Source organism: Drosophila teissieri, chromosome 3L (assembly GCF_016746235.2).
Source record: "Drosophila teissieri strain GT53w chromosome 3L, Prin_Dtei_1.1, whole genome shotgun sequence".
NCBI classification, from domain to species: Eukaryota; Metazoa; Arthropoda; class Insecta; order Diptera; family Drosophilidae; genus Drosophila; species Drosophila teissieri.
Genome location: NC_053031.1, coordinates 5661498 through 5681986, shown reverse-complemented (window position 1 = coordinate 5681986; position 20489 = coordinate 5661498). Strand labels below are relative to the sequence as shown.

General features: G+C 41.7%; 4 protein-coding genes across 19 annotated transcripts in view; 2 read left to right on the top strand and 2 right to left on the bottom strand.

Moving 5' to 3' along the window:
• The first annotated feature begins 27 nt into the window (after positions 1 to 27).
• On the top strand, positions 28 to 3737 carry LOC122618188 (alanine--tRNA ligase, mitochondrial). Its single transcript, XM_043794411.1, has 9 exons — positions 28 to 300; positions 363 to 536; positions 596 to 741; positions 796 to 1284; positions 1342 to 2336; positions 2395 to 2551; positions 2614 to 2899; positions 2962 to 3182; positions 3237 to 3737. The coding sequence occupies exons 1-9, from the start codon at positions 133 to 135 to the stop codon at positions 3637 to 3639; spliced, it is 3039 nt and encodes a 1012-aa protein (XP_043650346.1). The 5' UTR covers positions 28 to 132; the 3' UTR covers positions 3640 to 3737.
• LOC122618189 (flap endonuclease GEN) lies at positions 3735 to 6228 on the bottom strand. Its single transcript, XM_043794412.1, has 5 exons — positions 5998 to 6228; positions 5624 to 5930; positions 5273 to 5562; positions 5047 to 5214; positions 3735 to 4989 (listed from the first exon to the last, which is right to left on the bottom strand). The coding sequence occupies exons 1-5, from the start codon at positions 6153 to 6155 to the stop codon at positions 3750 to 3752; spliced, it is 2163 nt and encodes a 720-aa protein (XP_043650347.1). The 5' UTR covers positions 6156 to 6228; the 3' UTR covers positions 3735 to 3749.
• A 301-nt stretch (positions 6229 to 6529) lies between these two features.
• Positions 6530 to 8656, top strand: LOC122616126 (signal recognition particle 54 kDa protein). Its single transcript, XM_043791437.1, has 2 exons — positions 6530 to 7620; positions 7706 to 8656. Exons 1-2 carry the CDS (start codon positions 6703 to 6705, stop codon positions 8312 to 8314), a joined length of 1527 nt encoding a protein of 508 aa, XP_043647372.1. The 5' UTR covers positions 6530 to 6702; the 3' UTR covers positions 8315 to 8656.
• A 2761-nt stretch (positions 8657 to 11417) lies between these two features.
• The window catches only part of LOC122617824 (protein alan shepard), a 121969-nt gene continuing 112897 nt past the window's right edge, over positions 11418 to 20489 (bottom strand). For 7 of the 16 annotated variants that reach the window (XM_043793828.1, XM_043793822.1, XM_043793817.1 and 4 more), the window contains 5 exons: positions 17738 to 17879; positions 17308 to 17678; positions 16932 to 17114; positions 16426 to 16601; positions 11418 to 15516 (listed from right to left, as the gene is read on the bottom strand). In XM_043793828.1, coding sequence (XP_043649763.1) covers positions 16437 to 16601; positions 16932 to 17114; positions 17308 to 17678; positions 17738 to 17879 — 861 coding nt within the window. In that variant the 3' untranslated portion in view covers positions 11418 to 15516; positions 16426 to 16436. Of the gene's footprint in view, positions 15517 to 15682; positions 15719 to 16425; positions 16602 to 16931; positions 17115 to 17307; positions 17679 to 17737; positions 17880 to 20489 lie in introns of all 16 variants that reach the window. The other 9 variants (XM_043793829.1, XM_043793830.1, XM_043793819.1 and 6 more) reach the window with 6 other exon arrangements.

The following is a 20489-nucleotide window of genomic DNA, read 5'->3' as shown; positions in this document are numbered from 1 at the left end:
ATGGCAACTCTGATTGGAAGTTTTTGTTGTAAAGAATGGCATGCGTGGCGAATGACAAGCCGATCAGCTGTTTGGGTTCAGATTTATCTCGAGCATTTTTAATTGCCGGTGCGGTTTTAATTGAACCGCGGCATGTACAACTCGGCCAAGCAGCTGCAGCGCGTGCTGACAGCACGCGAGATTCGGAAGACCTTTCTGGATCACTTCACCGTCAACCATGGCCACAAGTTCGTTCGCTCCAGCCCAGTGGTGCCCTTTTGCGATCCCACCGTCGCCTTCGTTAACGCGGGCATGAATCAGGTGAGGTAACAAGCCGATTAAACGCCATTGTTCGCCAGTTTAAACGTTGGCCTTTGCTGCAGTTCAAGTCGGTGTTCCTGGGCACAGCAGCAGCGCCCCACCAGCGGGTTGCCAACAGCCAGAAGTGCGTCCGTGTGGGGGGAAAACACAACGATCTCTCCGTGGTGGGCACGGATGGCTATCATCACACCTTCTTCGAGATGCTCGGCAACTGGTCCTTTGGGGACTACTTCAAGGTGCGTTCGTACAGCTTACCATGCATCACTGGTTCATCACGAGCCCTTTGCTTTTCCAGCGGGAGGCATGTGCCATGGCCCTGGAGCTGCTCCGTGGTCCCTACAACATTGATCCAGGTCGTCTGTACGTCACCTACTTTGCCGGCGACAAGGTGCTGGGCATTCCTGCCGATCTGGAGTGCTTTGAGATCTGGAGGAGCTTGGGGTAAGGCTTGTTACATAACTAAAAGTTGGTTTCTTAAGTACGCCTTCTTTGCAGTTTTCCCGCCTCGCGAATACTGCCCTTTGGCTGCGCAGACAACTTCTGGGAAATGGGCGCTACGGGGCCATGTGGTCCCTGCACCGAAATCCACATAGATCATCGCCCGGATCTGGGCAGCGTGGAGCAGCGAGCCAAGTTGGTGAATGCAGGTCGCTCCGATCTCACAGAGCTGTGGAATCTTGTCTTTATCCAGTACAATCGGCATGCCGATGGCACCATCTCTCAGTTGCCCGCTCATCATGTGGACACGGGCATGGGATTTGAGCGTTTAACCGCCGTGCTTCAGAATAAGTCTTCCAACTACGATACGGACTTGTTTACCCCCATATTTGATGGCATCCAGCAGGCGGCCAAGACGCCGGTTTACAGTGGCAGCTTTCCGGATGCTGCATCACCAGCACTACTTGACACCAGCTACAGGATACTAGCCGATCATGCTCGCATGGTGACCGCCTGTTTGGCCGACGGAATGCTTCCAGATCAAAAGTAAACTTCTGCTTACTTACTTTCTAAGCTTCGTATATAATCCAACTTGTATTTCAGTCAGAAACTGCGTCGTGTGCTGCGCAAAGCTCTTAACATTTCGGAGCATGTGTTTGCCCATGACAAATTGCTAACCCAGCTAGTTCCTATTGTGGTGGAGACACTTGGAGAAGCCTATCCAGAGATGGCTGCCAAACAGCAGGCTGTCATCGACTTGATCAGCCACGAGCAGGAGGTTTACAAGAATCTTAGAGAGAGTTCTTCCAAAGCTTTTGCTGAGGTGCTTATGGAGTTTCCCAATCTGGATGATATCGATCTGATGGAGTGCCCGGGATTCGTGCCCGCCTATAGAGAGTTCCAGGTGCAGCGCAGCAAGTTTCCCAATAACACCATACCAGGGGACTTCCTCTACAAGCTGACTGATACCTATGGCCTGACCGAGGAGAGCTTTCTTAAGCTGGCCGAGTTGGAGAACATGAACTGTGATTTGGAGCGATACAGGGCGGAGGTTAGTCTGGCAAAGCTCAAAGCCAAGGGCAACCAAAGAGAGATTGCTGGAGGATCGCTCAGCGATCTGGCCAATGAGCAGCGTATCGCTGAAGCTCAAGCCACGTTAACAAAGCGTCTGGCGGCCACCGACAACAGTCACAAATACGCCTACTCCTTCGACAAGGCGAGTGATTCATATCAGATACCTCCACTAAAGACTCGTGTTCTGGGAATGCTCCTCAACGATGCGGAAGTGTCACGAACCCAAGGCAGTCGCATACAGCAACCCTCCACCGACCTCATTTCCATTGTGACCGCTGCCAGCAATTTCTACTACGAATCCGGAGGTCAACAATCGGATGTCGGAAAGATCCTTGTGAGGAATCACCAACAGCCAGAGCATCCGCATTTGCTAGACGTAATCAGTGTAAAACATCTCAACGACTGCGTGGTTCACGTCTGCAAGTTATCCAGTCCCACGGATGCCTTTCAGCTTGCCATTGGAGATGAGGTGGAACTGCAGGTGGATGGGCAGCAGAGACAGCTTAATACGTGCCATCACACAGGTGGGGTGGAAATATTAAGAGTTATTCGACTGATTACCAATATTCCTTATGATTCCAGCCACCCATCTATTAAACGCCGCCATCCGTTCGCTCTTCAAGAAAGTTACCTACCAGGTCTCCAGTTCTGTGACCAGCGACCAGTGCAAACTAGAGCTGGGACTCCTGGGCAAGCGCATGCAGAAGAGCGATGTGCAGCTCATCGAGGATCTGATCAAGTGGGTCGACTTTCCATAAGAGATATGAATTTATGAATTTAACAGGCAATCCTTTACAATAGTCGCGTTATCTGCTCTGCTACGCCGGTTCAAGTTCAGTTGCTGAGTGCAGCTGAAGTTCTGCAGCAGAACGACATCACCATGGTGCCCGGCGAGGTTTATCCGGAGCAGGGATTGCGTCTAGTCAACGTGGAGAGTCCGGAACTGCAGCTCAGCTCCAAGGAACTGTGCTGCGGTACTCATGCAACCAACACCAGTGAGCTATCCAGCTTCTGCATCGTGAATCTGAAGCAAACTAATCGGGCGAGATTCGCATTTACCGCCGTGGCTGGCCAGGCGGCTGAAAACGTAAGGGCAAATATCTATGCTTTTGACTTCCTTTATTATATCTTCCTTAATCTTTTTAATAGGTGCTGAAAACGGCTGCGCTGCTGCGACACCGCGTTGATCTCCTCGAGAAGCAGTTCCAAACCGATAAACTCACAAACGCTACGGAGGCGGAACTGCAGACGATTCGGCACAACATGTTGCACACGGACATCAAACTGCCATACGCTTTTAAGATGGACACGCTGGAACGCATCACCGAGATGCTGAAAAGGATCAAAGATTCGTCGCGCACAACCCTAAAGTAGGTTGAACCTATTATAGTTGAATACTCTATCTCTAAACTGCATATTCCCAGGGAATTTGTGGATGTGGAAATGCGCACGCTGCTGCAGGAGAAGCCGTTGGATACGAACCCCTTTATTTTGCACTACCTCACCAGCTCCGCACTCGTGGAGGAGATTCCTTTGCAACGAGCCACCAAGCTGTGCCAGGATCGGCCCATCCTTGTGATCAGCGTGTGTGATAGCGTGGTCAAGGCGCGCTGTTGTGTACCAGAGAACTGTATCACCGAGAAATTCAACGCTTCCGCTTGGCTGCAATCCTTTGCCGACACATTCAATGGACAAATAGCTGCGCCCAAGGGTCAGAATCCGCAGGCCGTGTGCAACATGAAGGGTCGGCGGGTCAGCAATTTGTTCGAGGAACAGCTGGAGCAGGCAATGTCCAAGGCACATGCATACGCTAAGCTTTATCTCTAGGTATTAGTTGTGATTACCCTCCAAAATGGGCTAGCTGTAAGCTTGCCCTTTGTATAATTTCTAATGTGAGAACCGAATAAATGGCGGAGTTTTAAGAATTTTAAGAATGTTTAATCACTAATCACCACCAGATCATCATCATCCTCTTGATCCTGGGGCACCAAGCTGGAGTTCATAAACTCTTCGAACACATCCGCATTATCGGAACTTTGATTAAAGAAGTAACTTATGTTAGCTATGGGCTTTACAGGCGTTGGAATCTTCTCGCTGATGCGATGCTGCATCTTGAACCGCTCTACTGGCGTCCTGGCCAGCTTCTGCAGATCTCCCTTGACCAGCAGATCGAAACTGTCGTCCAGGGAGAAGCGCTTACTCTGCGGTAGTTGATCGACTTGCGAGAGGTCTCTTTTCGTTTCCACTTTGGGCGATTCGTCCACATTCCCTATACTCATCTGCGCCAGACGCAAACTCAAGTCCTCGGCCATGGGCTCGTAATGCAGCTGGTGGCCATCGTGTTTGGTCAGTGCTGGCTGGGCACTCGGATTCGATATGATGCCTTTGACTATGTCCGACATATCGAACTCTTCCGCATCGCAATCGCTCTCTAGATCGGAGGGCAGGAACTTGGTAATGGGAGTGGAGCACTGCTGACGTGGTGGAGCGGGAGCCTTGACAGGAGTGCCTTCTTTCTTGCGCCCTAGGAATTGCTGAAGTATTGGCTGGTTCTCTTCAGGCTGAACCTTTTTCTTTCTGACCACTCGTTTTGGTTTCGAAGTTGGTTCGTTTTCCTTGTCCTCCTCTTCAGGAGCAGTTTTCTTCTTTCGCGTGGTTTTCTTGGCGGGCTTCTCCTTGGACTTCAAAAAGGCTGCTACTAAATCGGGATACGCTGTCTCCAGCATGTTCAATGGCTCGATGGTGTAGTAAAGCTCCTCGATTCCCTTGGGATGCTCCGTTTCGTACTCCGCAATCTGTTTGTCCGGAATAAGACCTTTGAAGATGCCGCTGGGATCGTGCCAACGCAACTCCAAGCTGGGCACTCCTTTCACAGTTCGCTTTTTGATAATCTCGAGTGGCTGGATAAGTATCTTCTCCTGCTTCGTTTGCTGGACCTGCCAGCGCGTGAGTATGGGGAAGAATTTTTGGAAACAGTATATTTCGGGCCACTGCAAGAGATGCCCGATTTGTTTGATGAATTTGACAAGATTTGGTTGTCGCCAGTTGAGATTAAGATTGGGAATGGTGTCAGGTTCGCTGAGGAACTCGGCAATGATCTCTTCGTTGGGAAAGTCCGCAGATAGTAAGGCTTTCCGACGCAAAGTCAACTCGGCCTTAATGGATAATCGTTGTTCTCTGGAGAGAAATGGTTTAACAAACAAATGCTTATATTGGTTTAAAGAAACAACTCACTTCCAGAGACTTTCATCGCAGCCTCTGTGGGTGCGGCAGACACTGCAGCCACTTTTTGTGTGGCTCTGGGTCTTGCCAATGTGTCCACAATTGCTGCAAATGGATTTGTCGTCAACTCGCATCTCCAGAGCATTGTATTTATTGGTTTCTCCGCGCCAGCTTCTCATTCTGCAAGGATAATAAGCTATAAATCTATTCCAAATTGTATTTAACTTGCAAATACAACCTATCCAAAATCTCAGTCTCCTTGTACTTGTTGAATAGTTTTAGGACGCCATCCTTTCCGATTCCACCAATGCCATCAGGACAATAATCACAGCCGCAGAGCAGGGCCATCACAATGATCTTCTGTTGCCCAAAGTCCATACGCGATGTGATCTCCCGCATGTCGTAGATGTCCACAGCTCCGCCGGCGGCTGCCTGGGCTCCTTGGGTGGAAACGGAGAAGTTGCGATAGACACGTATGGCTCCGTAAGCAAAGCAATCCGAATCCTGGCTAATGACGCCGTCCACTAACTATGGATAGAGATTTAAGCTAAATTTGTACAGAATTCTTGTGAGGTATCTATACACTTACACCATGCTTGTTCAGAAAGGCACAGTAGGCCTCCGCCTCGCCAGGTCCTTGGACGCACTGGATTCCCATGGAGAGGAGCAGCGTTTCGCACTGTTTGAGGACATGGTTGAACCGGCTGCGTCCCTTGTCGCCCTTGGGCGCCTGACTTTGGGTGCACTCGGGTGAATTCTTTGGCTTTACTCCCCGAAACTGGATCTCATTCCTTTTGGCTATCACCTGGCTCTTGAGTTTCGGAGCAACTCCTTCCAAAACAAAGACCGGAGTAACTTGCTCCCAAATCAAATAGCAGGTGCGAAAGAAGAGGTTCCTGGTTGTGAATCGTACATAATAATAATTACAAACATTATAATTTATTAAGTAATTTTTGAGCCCACTTTAAATGATGCCTTGGATGCACAAAGTAGTCCACAACATTGAGGGATTCACAAACCCAGCCGGCCAGGTCAATGGCCACTTTCTTTCCTCGCAGTTCGTTAATGGGTTTACGTTCACAATGGGGCGTCAAAACTCCCCACAATTCCTTGACGCCCATTTAAATAAATTAAATAAAAACCCCGCGAGAAATTCGCAACAACTTTGAATAGTTGTCTCCTGCAGAGTTGGCAAATCAGTTACTTCTTAGCCAGTAGCGGTTATTTTCAAAAGCAGGCAAGTGCCAAACTGTTTCAAAAATTGGAAATATTAGTTTACTAACAATAATACATTATGCTATTTTTAGTTAGGTTTCATAACAAATAATTTATAAGTATATATTTTAAGCCCACAATTACTTTTTAGCAATTTTTATTTTCCTTTCTAGCTACATTTTTGAAATTTGGCAGCACTGTGACTTCCGCCAGTCACTGCGAACCATCTTCGATAACCGATAGCAGGCTTTGTTTTGACAGCTGCACGTGCGACCGCTGCGAATGGCCACTGGTCAGCAGACTCTTCCTCTTCCACATCGACGTGTCGTGTCAGCCAAAAGAAAGTCCAACTAAAATATTGAATTTAAGCTGCCACTGTGCGCATAGGCCCGACAAAATTCAGAAGCTGCCAGTCGTCCGTACGCCAACCCACACACAACCACCACCGGCAAGATGGTTCTCGCGGATTTGGGTCGCAAGATAACCACGGCGCTGCACTCGCTCAGCAAGGCGACCGTAATCAATGAGGAGGCTCTTAATTCCATGCTTAAGGAGATCTGCGCGGCGCTCCTGGAGGCTGATGTTAATATCCGGCTAGTAAAGCAGCTGCGCGAGAATGTCCGTGCCGTCATTGATTTCGATGAAATGGCCGGTGGCCTGAACAAGAGGCGTATGATCCAGTCGGCTGTGTTCAAGGAGCTGGTCAAACTGGTCGATCCCGGCGTGAAACCCTACCAACCCATCAAGGGCAAAGCAAATGTGGTCATGTTTGTGGGTCTCCAGGGCTCCGGTAAGACCACCACCTGTACCAAGCTGGCGTATCACTACCAGAAGCGCAACTGGAAGTCATGTCTCGTGTGCGCGGATACCTTCCGTGCTGGCGCCTACGATCAGGTGAAGCAGAACGCCACCAAGGCACGCATTCCATTCTACGGCAGCTACACGGAAATCGATCCCGTGGTCATTGCCCAGGAGGGTGTGGATATGTTCAAGCGCGAGGGTTTCGAGATGATCATCGTGGACACCTCGGGTCGGCACAAGCAGGAGGAATCGCTGTTCGAGGAGATGTTGGCAGTGTCCAATGCCGTCAGTCCCGACAACATCATCTTCGTGATGGACGCCACCATTGGACAGGCTTGCGAGGCTCAGGCGAAGGCTTTCAAAGACAAGGTGGACATCGGTTCCGTGATCATTACCAAGTTGGATGGTCACGCCAAGGGAGGTGGTGCTCTGTCCGCTGTGGCAGCTACACAGTCGCCCATCATCTTCATCGGCACGGGCGAGCACATCGACGATCTGGAGCCCTTCAAGACGAAACCCTTCGTGAGCAAACTGCTCGGAATGGGTGACATCGAGGGACTGATAGATAAGGTTAGACATCCCAAATACGGCTAAAATTATACCGCACTAGTATACAATGGCAAGCACGTACTGATTGTATTCTTATTTTGCAAAGGTCAACGAACTGAAGCTGGACGGAAACGAGGAGCTGTTAGAAAAGATCAAGCACGGCCATTTCACCATCCGCGACATGTACGAGCAGTTCCAGAACATCATGAAGATGGGCCCCTTCTCTCAGTTCATGAACATGATACCCGGCTTCTCGCAGGACTTTATGACCAAGGGCGGCGAACAGGAGTCGATGGCGCGCGTCAAGCGCATGATGACAATGATGGACAGCATGTCGGACAACGAACTGGACAATCGCGACGGAGCGAAACTCTTCAGCAAGCAGACGAACCGCTGCGTTCGTGTGGCCCAGGGAGCTGGCGTCATGGAGCGCGAGGTCAAGGAACTGATTGCTCACTATACGAAATTCTCGGCGGTGGTGAAGAAGATGGGCGGCGTCAAGGGACTTTTCAAGCAGGGCGACATGACCAAGAATGTAAATCCCACACAGATGGCCAAGCTCAACCAGCAAATAGCCAAGATGATCGATCCCCGGATGCTGCAACAGATGGGCGGCGTTGGTGGTATCCAGAACATGATGAGGCAACTGCAGAACGGAGCGGCGGGCGGTTTGGGTGGCCTGGGGAACCTGATGGGTGGCTTCGGTGGCAAGTGAGCAGGTGGCTTGTAAATTTAACGATTTTTATATGATTTTGTTTTCGCGTAGTTCGTAATTTGTTAGCCATTTGTTTCCATTTGTCCAAGACCACAAAAATTGATATGCGATGTGGAAGCGAATATAGCGAATATAGCGCATATAGCGTATATAACCTACATAGATGTGAAAACAGTTAACAATTCGGTTTTTGTACGGCTTGGCAGCCACAGTGTCAGTTTTTATAGTTTAAACAGTTTTCTGTAAACGAACTAATGGAATTAGCATGCCTATCAGAATACCGGTAAGGCGGTTGAACTAGATATAAACAATAAATAAATAATACATGAACTTGGCTTTAAATCGGTTGTGTTTATTGGGATTAATGCATTCGTGCACTGCTCCTCAGCAGTACTTGTATTTTCGAAGTACGTGACCTTATCAGTCACCCTGTTGACCTTACACATACAACCAAAACCAAAAACAAGTTGCGAACAGGTGCCCAGAAAACTCGAAAGGACTCCAACGCAGCAAGAAAACCAAGATAAACAAACAAGCTGGCGGGCGAATGTTAATGTTGTTTTCGGGGGAGGGTCTGCACACACACACTCAAATGTATGGTTAGTGTGGGTGTACACTCAGAGAAAAGTGTGACAGAAATCTAACTTTATTTAACATGAATCATTGTGTGTCCAAAATCATAGTAAAATATGTTGCAAATATTTTGAAAATGATTTTGCATTTCTTTTTTTTAATTACAAAAAATCCTTTTTTTTCCACGTGTGGCATTTGGTGGTTCAACTTTTCTCGTGGGGCTGACAGCATCCCTCGATTCTGTCCCGGAAGTTGCCGTTCGTCTGGAATTTTTGGGGGTGTCACTTTCTCTGTGCCTTGCGCGCTGAAAACTCCATAATCCCCCTCTGCTTTGTGCAATAACAATGAAATGGCGATTGCCTGCCATAAAAATGTCTATTAAGCTGTCAGGTTTTGACACTCATAAAACCATCAAACAAGTCAAACGAACAGGATAGCAGGAAAATCAGCAGGACGAACCGCTGTCAAAGTTTTCGGCCTCATCCTGTGCGGCTTCCTCACGCACACATAGGCCCACATTCTCGCTAGGAGCTTATGTGTGAGCCGGATCCTTTCACATTTCTTGCGTCCCCAACAAACAAAAGGACTTTATTTATGGGTGTGTGGCATGAACAGATACCCACAATACCAACACAGCTCACAACATTTTACGAGCACAAAGGCTTAGGCAGGATGCCTTGGCATCCATGGCAGGATATCCTTGCTCCACAAAGATATTTCCTTAGATTTGCAACCCCAAAATGACAACAAACTAAATTCCCAGCCCTTGGAATGAAAAATGCATTTGGTTTTTGTTTTCTTACAGAAAATCAATTTGTCTTTTATTGATTCAGAAAAAGTTCAGTTTCATTTTTTTTTTTGTGTTTTTTGGTTTTTGGATGACAGCATTTGCTCTTTAGGTTTTCCTTTTTCTTACCAAAGAGACGTTACGTTTTCCTCATGTTTTACTTTTTGTGTGTTCTTCAACTCGTCAACTCAACGTCCACAGTTAAATCTTTTGCTATTTTCGGTTTTAATGCTTTCTGCAGCTTTCAAGACGGGCCAGGAATTTCTCAGCCTGCCCTCGCTTAGCTTCTTGCTTGATTCTTCCGTTTCCGGTTCGGTTCTACACTGATCTATTCTCATTTCATTTTTTTTTTACTTACAATTAGATTTAATTTTTTTTCGTCATTTACTTTCTGTTTTTTTGTTTTTGTTGTTCAACTAGTCTTAAGCGAAATAAGCACAAAAGCTGCAAAATGTTTTGCTTAAACTAATTTCTCATTTTCAAACTTTTTCATCGTTTTTATTTTTTGGGGTTTTTTAAACTGTTATCTCTCGATCTCCAATTCAGTTATCCTTCATGAATGATCTTTTGCATTAGAGTTGAGGGCACAAAAAGTACGCGTATAAATTTGAAAGTTGTAGAAAAGATTGCGCTTTTTCACACTTTTCTTGTCATTTTTTTGGTTTTCGAGTTTTGGTTTTTTCGTGTTCTTCATTTTAGCTTTTACTAGAGATTTGAATACAATTCTTTCGCCATATAAAAATGCTTAGAAGCGTCACATTGATGCAAAAAATAATACTTTAAAAAATACACAGAGAGTTGAAAAGGATTCCTCATGCTTTCGATCGATCTTTTCTTCAGTTTGTTAATTTGTTTTTCTGGAGGATTACAAAGAGAGATTTAGTTTGGTTTTTCATCTGATTTAATTTTACCAGTTTGCGCATTTGCTTTGCTTGATTTTTTTTTTGGTTTTTGGGGTTTTTTTTATCATTGTTAATAAGAAAATGAATAAAGTTCTTTAAAAGACTTTGATTTAAAACTTAAAAATAGCAACAAGCGAAATGTACATTACTCTCATTTAAGTATTTCTGTTTCTAAGTTTAATTAGCTGCTTGCATTTTACGCTTACTTAAAGTTAGTTTACGCATTTGTCGTCGTGTTCTCTTCCCTTTCCCCTTACTCTCCTACTATACTCCCTTCATTTATTTTCCATTCCGAAACTGTTTTATTTATTTTTTAAATATAATGAGCTTGTTTTCATACCACCATGCCCCATATTCCCATCGATTTGCTAGCGTTCATTCCTCTGGCTCCGCGCTCCCACTCGCCTTTAAGAGTTTTCCATTTTTCATTTTGCATTATTCATTTTTCATTTTGTTTTTGGTTTTTTGTTTGTTTTGTTTATATTCATGGTTTCGTCAAAAAAGTTTCAAAAAAATATATATTCATCATTTCCTTAAATTGGCTTAATTAAAAAATGTTCATTTATTTCTCCAGCTCGACACTCACGCTCTGCTCTGCCCGCCCCTAAACAACGACTAAGACGACTAAGTTTGCCTCCTGTTCGAAACACAATCTAATTCAATAAAGTGGGGATCAATTAGGAATTAATTTAGGAATTCGTTATCGTTATTGGTAACTATGTGGTGTGGGGTGTGAAAAAGCGTACTGGTAATTCATATAGCAAACATTTTACTACTAAGAAATCACATCGAATGAAAACGCAAAACTAAACGAAGAAAAACGCACTTAAAACCAAATTGATTTATTTTTGTTTTTTTTTAGTTTTTATTGAAATTTTTGTTGTTTTTAGTTTTCAATTTTACGCACTAGACATTTTTTTTGTTTGAATTTTAAAAATTACTTCAACACTTGCATCAAATTTAATCGATTCGCTTCTCTTGCGAGAGGTTTTCAATCAGGGGCGAGATACCCAAGCAATCTTGAATTTTGATTGGGGTCTCGGCGATTTTAAGACAAATAATAAATTAACTACTTAAAATTAGTTAAAAAACTAAAGTAAAACGCGTTAAATTAAAACAAAATACAGACGCAAAACAAACGAGTTCCCAGTTTGGTTTCTTGTCAAAGTAGATTTAAATACACACACAAAAAGTCAGTATAGCGTTTTAGATTAGAACACTCCTCGTCGGTTGATTTTTATTGTTTTACCCTCGCCAACGTCCTTTGCTTTTATCCTTGCATCTCATCTCATCCTTACGTTTATTTTCAGAAATTAAACCTAACCTCAAACTGTGCGACGCGGCATTCTTCAACACTGTCGCTCTAACTACACAAAAACTACAACTTTCTACGTGTGTTGCACTCCAACTAACCAACTAATCTTTCTCCTTTCGCTACCAACTAGAAATCATATGTCCTACTCGACTCCGTCTTTCTTGCTACATTTCTGTTCTCGTTCTACGCTACTCGTTTCCGCATCTGCGTTCTTCTTCTTTGCTTGTCAACACTGTACTTAGATTTTCTAAACTTACGCACTAGACTTTGATCTTATATACTAGGTTTCTTCTCCTGCTTCTTCGACTCGATTTCATTCCCGTTCACTAAAACATAAATTTCATTTTCACTTTCCTAGGGAGGGGGGGCGATAAGACACGGCCCCAGCTCAACTCGTTTCCTTCGTCGATTTATAAATAACTTAGACTTTAATGCTTTCTCAATTTGCTTAAGTTGCTTTTCCTGCTAACAAAGTAAAATCAATGAAAACTACAGAAAGAAAATTGCACTTTGTGTGTGAGTTTTTTGTTTCTTTTTTTCTTGTGGGGCAGGGTGGAGGTGTATGTGTGTGCGTGTGTTGTGTAGTTGTTTCGAGGAAAACAGGATTGAAAATCTTTCAAAAATATCCTCCCAATGAGTGGTTCTTGTATTTGTGATTCTTCTTCTTTTAGGACAACAAATGCAGGCATCTTGCACGAATTTCTCTTTAAACAATTTCGCTTTTGGAATGTCTTGGCAAAATAGATATCTTTTCGATGCCTGCATTAACTTCAGGAGGTGATTCTAGGTGTATTGTGTTACATTTTCTTTTCTTTTTATTTTTGGGTTTACAATCCTGCATTTGTTGTTATTGTTACAGTTTCAGTTCGTAGTCAGTCTAAAGCAAATAATCGTAATATGAAAAAAAAAGTATTTGCATTATGTTGTTGTTTTGGTTTTAGGCTTAGGAAGACTTTTGGCGTTGTGTTTCTTACGTTTTTATATATGTATATATATATATAATGTATATATATGTAGATAGTTCAGTTAGGCGACTCGACAGCTCTAAACTCGAAAATCAAATCGTATCAACACATACAAATTTTTATATATCAAAATCAAATCAAAGACTTTGCTCAGGAATGTTGTTTGTGGTGAGAGGGTGTCCTTGCTCAAACGGAGATTCTCAAAAAGTTCTCACTTCGCCACACTTTCTCCCACCCACATCGCCCACTTGATGTTTCCCTTGTTTCGCTTATTTTGCTCATCGTGTTTCGCTAATCAATTAACATTCGAAAAAATCACAAATACAATGCTTAGGCTTGATAGGTGTGTCCGTGTTGGTGTGTTTTTGTGTCTGTATCAGTGTGAGTGTGTGTGTGTCTCGGAAAAATAAATATGCTAGGCTTTGAAAAAGGTTAAATTTCAATTCTAAACTCCGTACTCAACTTCATGTTCAACTCTACTTAAGAGACGCTTACAAGCCTAAAGAAATCTTCGCTTACTAACTAAGTTTACTAAACGTAGTTTCTCTTCTATCTTACTTCATTTTGTTTTTTTTTTTTTGTAATTTAACATTAATTTTCTTGTTTTTTGTTATACATTTCTGCTACTGCCTGTGCCAGTTGTTGTTGCTGCTGCTGCTGTTGTTCTTGCTGTTGTTCTTTTCGATCCTAGAGCTGATCCTTCAAAAAATCGTACATTCTTCTCCAGCCTTCACCTTCACAAAGCTAAACTACAATGCTACAGTTTCAAATTTTATTTTCTGTTTACTGTGTTTTGCTACTTTTGTGTGTTGTCTCGGTTTGTTTCGCTATTCCCTTTTAAAAAGTGTTTGCCTCTTGGTTTCCATGCTAATCAAACATCATTCTTCACCTTCTTCACCTGCCTCAACAACTTGTCATATGCAGAAAAAATATACTATATCTATGTTGTTTTTGTTGGTTTTTACTTTCCTCATTAATATGTCTAAAAAACAGTTAACGTAAAAAACTGTAGACAGCTACAAAAAATTCATTCATTAAATCGACTGATGAGCACAAAAAATATGCTAAAAACTAGTACAAGATTCCCCATTTTCCTCTCGGTCTTTGTAAGCTTTTGCTTATTCTCCACATCTTTTGCTTTCTTTTAGATCTCTAGAACTACTAAATCTGTTTTTGCTTACTGCAATTTTCTTACTTTTGTTTTGCTAAGACTTAATACTACATTTTTGCCTGTTTCAAAGGCTTCTTCTTCTCATTTCTTTTGCTTTAATTTTTTTTTTTTACTTCTTTCTGACTGCTTGGTAAGCACAAAACGAATGTCAAATGGGGGGAAATAGACATTTCTTTTTTAAGGTTTGTTTTTTGTTTTCTTTCTTTTCTTCGGATCTTTGCTTTATACAATTTGCATGTTTGGTTCAAGAAACCAACAAAAGGAGAAAACAAACCAAAGATCTCCTTTCTCTTTGTGGCTATCTACGCTTTCCTCTGCTTCCGTTCTTTGTGCTGTTCAACACGATTCAACAAAAATACAAAATAAATATTACAAATTAGACAAACAGAACAAAACATAGGTAGAGTCTGAGTTTCATCGTAAAAATCTTCTTTAGCAGGCCACAACAAAGAAAACGTTGCCTCTAAGGTAAAAAAGTTTTGCTTTCTTCTGCGCATCGTTGCGCTTTCTTCGTTCTTCTGGGGGTTTCTTTGTTGCCGCTGCAGTTTGACTTAAGATTTATGCTTTGTTTATATCATCATCGAAATGGATTTTGTTTCGTTTTTATTTGCTCTGTTTTTCCTTACGGGTTTTTAACATACATTGCACACACATTTATTTTTGTTTCTGTTTCGGTTTTTTTTCCATCTTTCACTTTCACTTCACAAATTTCTGTCTGCTTAGGTTTTGCTAGCTCAAAATTAGCAAAATAGTTTCTTTTTATTTTCTCTTCTATTTTTACATCGCTCTTCCCATCGGTTTCCCCCATGCAATTGTTTTTCCTCTTGCGCTTAACAAAATTAACTTAACTCTAATCTGCGATAGTTTTTGTTTTTTTTTCTCAGCAGATTTCCTCAAGTTCTTACGACCCCCAAGTGAATTTCCTTTGACTTTGCTTTCTCTTCGCATCCTGCAGTTCTCTTTTTGTAAATATTTTCGACTGCTCTTCTCTCGTTTGCCGCTGTTTCTTTTGGCAATGGTTGCCGCACTGCTTTTGCTTCTCTGGTTGTTTATTTAGTGTATAACTATTCTCTATTATTTAAGTTTAGTCTTTGCTTTTCTTCACTTTTTTCTCGCGTCTTATGCGCTCGTCTCTTCGGAGACCGGCTTTTCTTTTTGCATTCATGTACCCCTAAACTTTATCCTCACATCCAACCTCCTTATTTATACATTATTTCTCTGCCACCGCTCTCGGGGATTTTCGGGCTTTTCGGGATGGCTTTTCTCTAGATTCTGCATGCACTGTTTTTCATTCTTCTGCCGTTGTTGTTGCTTCAGCAGTTTCCTCTTCTAGTTGTTGTTCATGTGGTGGTTGTTGTAGACTCCTTTATCCGATCCTCTGCTTTTGATGTTGATTCTCCTCCCTCCTTGGCTTTTCCGTTTCCACCAAGCTTGCTCTCACTCTCGTCCAATTTATATAGTACTCAAATGGGGTACTAATATATTATAGCTAAAAGATTGAAAGTCTTTATAAGTACATATGAATTTAAGCAATAGTTAACTGTAGGGAAATGGGTAAGGATATAGGGAGTATTTTCGACTTCTGTCAAAGCACAGAAATGCGTTTAAGTTGGGTTACATGCACATGAGGTGAATGAGAAGTAAATGATATTTACCTAGTATGGGTTACCAGTGATTAGACTGTTTAGTAACTATACTATATAAGAAAGAGAGCCATGTTGTTGTATCAAAAAGAAGCCGCAGAAATTTGGTAAGAAAATAAATAGAATATATTTGTTTAGTATTCAGTGAAGTGTTCAAAAAGTATCGGTAATGAACAGATCTTAAGCAAACAGGCAAGCAACAACAAGCAGAGCACACAAAACACATGAAGCCGATGATTGTCAGTTTAAGTGTGTGTTGTGTAGTGTTGTTTGAAGGTGCAGTGTTGGTAAGCGTGTTTAAGTGTCGAAAGAAACGATGAAGCCTCGAAGGTTTAAGGTAAAGCTCAGTGAATGCAAATTAAATTGGGTGAGTTAGATGATTTTTTGTATAGGGGTAAATTGGGCTCGAATTCTTGAAGGTACGAGAGCTCTAAATGCGAAAAGCGTACATGCAAGGCAGTTTTGGAAAGCGCAGCTACACCAATTAAGAGAATAAGTTTAGGCTTGAACCTTGTTTTACTTATGATTTTGGTATCTTAATTCAAATTTAAAAAAAATTTGTTTAGAAATCGTTACTTTACTAACTGAAAAATGAGCAACAAGGTTCAAGTAAACAAAATTCTATTTAAGGTTTTATTTGGGTTTTTGTGGAAAAAGAAGCCAGAGATTGAGAAGCAAACAGAGATGTTAATCCTGCAGGACTGTGACAGAGACAGGAACAGAGAGAAGACAGTGGCTGAGAAGACTTCACTCACCTCGCGAAGACCTATTTGGGAGCGGCTTGATGTGGATACTGTGTGTATGCCTCGTCGGGTGATGCAGCTGTGCTAGCCTGTTCGGAATCTGTCATTGGCATTGTTGGTATAATAGTTGGTGGTGGTGCATAATATGGATAAGTTGGACTAATATACTGTAACGATGGAGAAAAGTTCTATAAAATAAACCGAAAAAAATAAATAAATACAAATAATAATTCGAAAAAAAGTACAATTCAAAGTAAAAGGAAATTAATTGGAGTAAAAGAAAGGAGTAGAAAAAGTACAAATTAGGTCTCAACGTTTAATATTTAATATACACAGCCCACACACTGAGAAAATCGTATGGATTACGGACTATATTTCTTTCTTTTCAATCCGCAAGGATTAAAGCAGATATGCACATGTGTATTCTACTACAACCACGTGTATATCTGCCTCTAAGCAAGGAAACTTGAATGAAAGAGTCGCGAGTTTCGGGAGGAGATCAGAGATCGGTGGCTTACAGAGTTGCCAATCTGCAGGGTGGCCAACTGAGGCATCATCGTTCCATATGGCACGCCCGTATCGCCGCTAACCATCATCGAGATGCCACGGGGCTGCACCTGGTTAACTGCCTCCGGTTTGTATGAGGTCACTCCCAGCTGAGGGGCAGCTGCCATCTGCATGTACTGTGGAGAATATGAAGTCTAATTGAAATATATTTTAAAAGCTCTAATTAATCTCACATGACACTGGACTAACACACGAGTCGAAAACGGCAATGAGCATTATAAATCGACCAAAGCAAATGGTAAATAAATCATTCAGAATCGACCGTTATGAGTCATGTAGTTCAGTCCAGTGTCATATACACATAATGGAAGTATATCCACTACTCACCTGATCATCTACCTGAGTGATCGGTTGGGTCATCATGTAACCGGGTATCCACTGGGAGCCGGCCACTGGATAGCCACCCACCTGGGGGGCGCTGAAGCGGGAGTAGGGCACTCCGATGGGCGTGCCCACGTTCACGCTGACTCCATTCTGCTGCATTGTGGGGTCGTAGGCCACGGGAATCCCCTCCGCGGAGACGTCGCGCCACGCACGCGCATTCGGATCGGGCGTCTTGAAGAGATTCTTCTTTTTTGGTCCGCCATCGGCAAACTTAACAAGCAGGGGATCTTTGGCACCCGGTATTGTGTTACCATTGAACATCTGAATGATTTGCTCGCACTTCTCGCGACTCTCCATGCGGGCAAAGCCAACGCCTAGGTGGAAGAATACATAACATTATTACTTGGTCATCTAGTAAACATTAATAACTCACCCTTGGAGTTCATCTGCTGATCACGCAATATTCTGGTCGAAACAACTTGTCCGTATTTCGATAGCATTGCCTCCAGATCAGTTTCTTTGAAGTGGGGCGGCAAATTTGCAATATACAAATTTGTGGGATCCTGTTCCTGTTGCTGTGTGGTTGTTGTATGCAATTGGGTCAGATCAGGGTGGTGTGGTGTTGTTGATTGTTGATTGTGGACGGTCGGGTCGGGTTGTTGAAATTGAATCGATTTAAATTGGTTTGTTGGATTCGATGGTGGATTTCGGTTTGTTTGTTTCGGTTTCACACAAATTAACGTTACACAAAAGCAATTGGCGTAAGCATGTGTATTTTATTGGTTGTGCGTATGCATTTTGATGTGTGTGTGTTTGTGAAGTTGTTTCGATTGCGTGTGTGTGTTTGTTTAATTTTTTTATTTTTTTTTTTCGAGAGAGAGAGGGGAGTAGAGAAATTAAGAACGTAGAGATTTTGTCATTAGTAAATATTCAAGTTGCTTGCCAAAAATGTTTCTGTTGTCAACTCTTTTTGGACTGTTTGTCTGTTGTCAGTGTGTTAGTGTGAGTGTTAAGTGTGCCTGACTCTTGCGAAGGTGTTTGTGTGTGTGTGTTTGTGTGGATGTTATGTAATGCCTCAGACTTATCGGATAATACCTTATGAAAAAGTAGACCTATGAAAACATTACCCCCTCGAAGATGAAGTGTTTTTCTTGCCCTCAACGATGCTTAAAAGAGATGGTAATCATTGATGGTACCATAGATATGCAAATCTGCGAAATCAATTTTTCGATTAACAAATTCGATTTTACCGATTTTTCTTTACTCCGATTTAATCGATTTAGAGATAATTTAGGAATACAAAATCATAATTCATCATGATTTGCCATCTCGAATGCTTAATTAAGTTAAATACCTGCTCAGTAAATATGTCTTAGAATATAATGAGATCTGTTTGATGTTATACTTAGAGTTTAGATTGTATTTGGTTTTTGGTTTGATTTTTGGCCGGCACAGGTTTGTAGCAATTTGCGTACTCAAACAACAAACTTTGTAGTAGGTTGAAGTAGTAGTAGAGGTTGGTTATATACTTGGCTGGCTATAACTTCAAAATACGAGTATACAGTTTATACAGTTGAATATACAGATTCAATATATAGAATATCAGATATGAAGAGAGATATACGCTAGTTGTACTGTTTCTATTATGTGTCTGTGTTGTTCAATTCTAGATTACAATCATTAATGCCTACGCAAATACGTGTGGTTTGTGTTTTATTTATACAGCAAACTTTCCATTATGTTGTTGGCTATATATTTTAATGAGCCTTTAATGCCATCGGATTATAAAGTTGTAAAAAGCTACCGAGAGGGGAGTAAACAAAGTTGCTAAGCTCTTTAACTGAAAAACTTTTTGATTTGTATACAAATTAATATGCACGGATGAATGGCCAAAAATTTAATTTGATACCGGATTCCAGCATCCGTAAGCCGCTGTAAATGGCTGCTAATTATTGATTGGGATTTACCACTTAAATATTGGGATGTTTACAATGTTTTCTATAACTTAAATCGGGGATGAAAAAGATACAGTTTAGATATAACTATATCTACTTAATTTTCTGACATATTTCACTAAAAACTACTTAAATTTAGTTTCTAGAGCCCATTTTCCCATTTACGAATTAAGCTACATTATGTCTTTACAAAATATATAAAGTTTTGCCTAACAACTTAAAATATTTCAGTTAATTGGTTCTAAACTGGCGAAAAGGTAAATAAATTAAATAAAAAAAAAACACACATGTTTGCTAATATGAAACATGACTAATATGATTTATTTAAATAACCGCATCAATAAAAAAACAAAACTAATATTATGTAAAGTGTACCCAAATTCTAGGTCTACCTTGATGAAAAGGGCCTTAGCTAGATAATGATATTAATCGGGATTTGTATTGGATGTACGGCATTCTATATATGTTGAAATAGCTTATGGAGAATGGTTTACGCTAAACTCTAAATATACCTGTACTGTGAACTCTTAATGCAATTAATTTACCAAACAAATCCGCTAAAAAACTTTAATTGTTCTCACTTAATGTCATTATTTTGGGGTTCATATTTCAACTGCTAAAGGAAGATCAAAGAGAAGGATTATTTATTTTATGACTTTCAGTTTCATTCATATGAACTAAGGAATGCCATTAATAAATGCATTTATTCCCAATCGAAATGGAGAAAATATACTATTAACATGTTTTACGCTATCAATTGAACTACCTCTATGCAACGAAAGATAAGAAAAAGAAAGAATTGAAATCTAAAAATGTTTTGAGGTTTACTAGAAGTATGTTTTCGTCTATATAGTAGGTTATATAGAGATATTATGTGTGGTTTTTGGTATACGACAAACGGTTATACAAAGAGAGTTTTTGGAACAACACTACGAACTAGAGGGTTTGGGTTTGGCATAGGGGTCATCGGATTTGGGTTTCTAGGGTGGGAAGTTATTAAATAAAGATAAGGAAAATACAGAATTACACACGCTGCGGTGTGAGAAGGTATGTATGTATATAATTTTGGCGCCTTCTTAGGTTATAAGTTTGGGAATATAACTTCACAGGAAGTCGGAATCCAATTAATTTGTAGGCTCCTGTATCTTTGCATAGAAAAACGCTGCCAAGACTCGTAGAAAAGCTTAGATCAAAAGATACAATCATCTAAGATGTTAATGCGCTTAGATA

Excerpts from the sequence above, each read along its gene's own strand:
- LOC122618188 (XM_043794411.1), top strand. The coding sequence starts at position 133 with ATGTACAACTCGGCCAAGCAGCTGCAGCGCGTGCTGACAGCACGCGAG. Across the intron at positions 301-362 it reads TTAACGCGGGCATGAATCAG|TTCAAGTCGGTGTTCCTGGG; the intron begins GTGAGGTAACAA and ends CCTTTGCTGCAG. Across the intron at positions 2,337-2,394 it reads TAATACGTGCCATCACACAG|CCACCCATCTATTAAACGCC; the intron begins GTGGGGTGGAAA and ends TTATGATTCCAG.
- LOC122616126 (XM_043791437.1), top strand. The coding sequence starts at position 6,703 with ATGGTTCTCGCGGATTTGGGTCGCAAGATAACCACGGCGCTGCACTCG. Across the intron at positions 7,621-7,705 it reads TCGAGGGACTGATAGATAAG|GTCAACGAACTGAAGCTGGA; the intron begins GTTAGACATCCC and ends TATTTTGCAAAG.
- LOC122618189 (XM_043794412.1), bottom strand. The coding sequence starts at position 6,155 with ATGGGCGTCAAGGAATTGTGGGGAGTTTTGACGCCCCATTGTGAACGT. Across the intron at positions 5,563-5,623 it reads CCTTTCTGAACAAGCATGGT|TTAGTGGACGGCGTCATTAG; the intron begins GTAAGTGTATAG and ends CTCTATCCATAG. Across the intron at positions 5,215-5,272 it reads GAGACTGAGATTTTGGATAG|AATGAGAAGCTGGCGCGGAG; the intron begins GTTGTATTTGCA and ends TTATCCTTGCAG.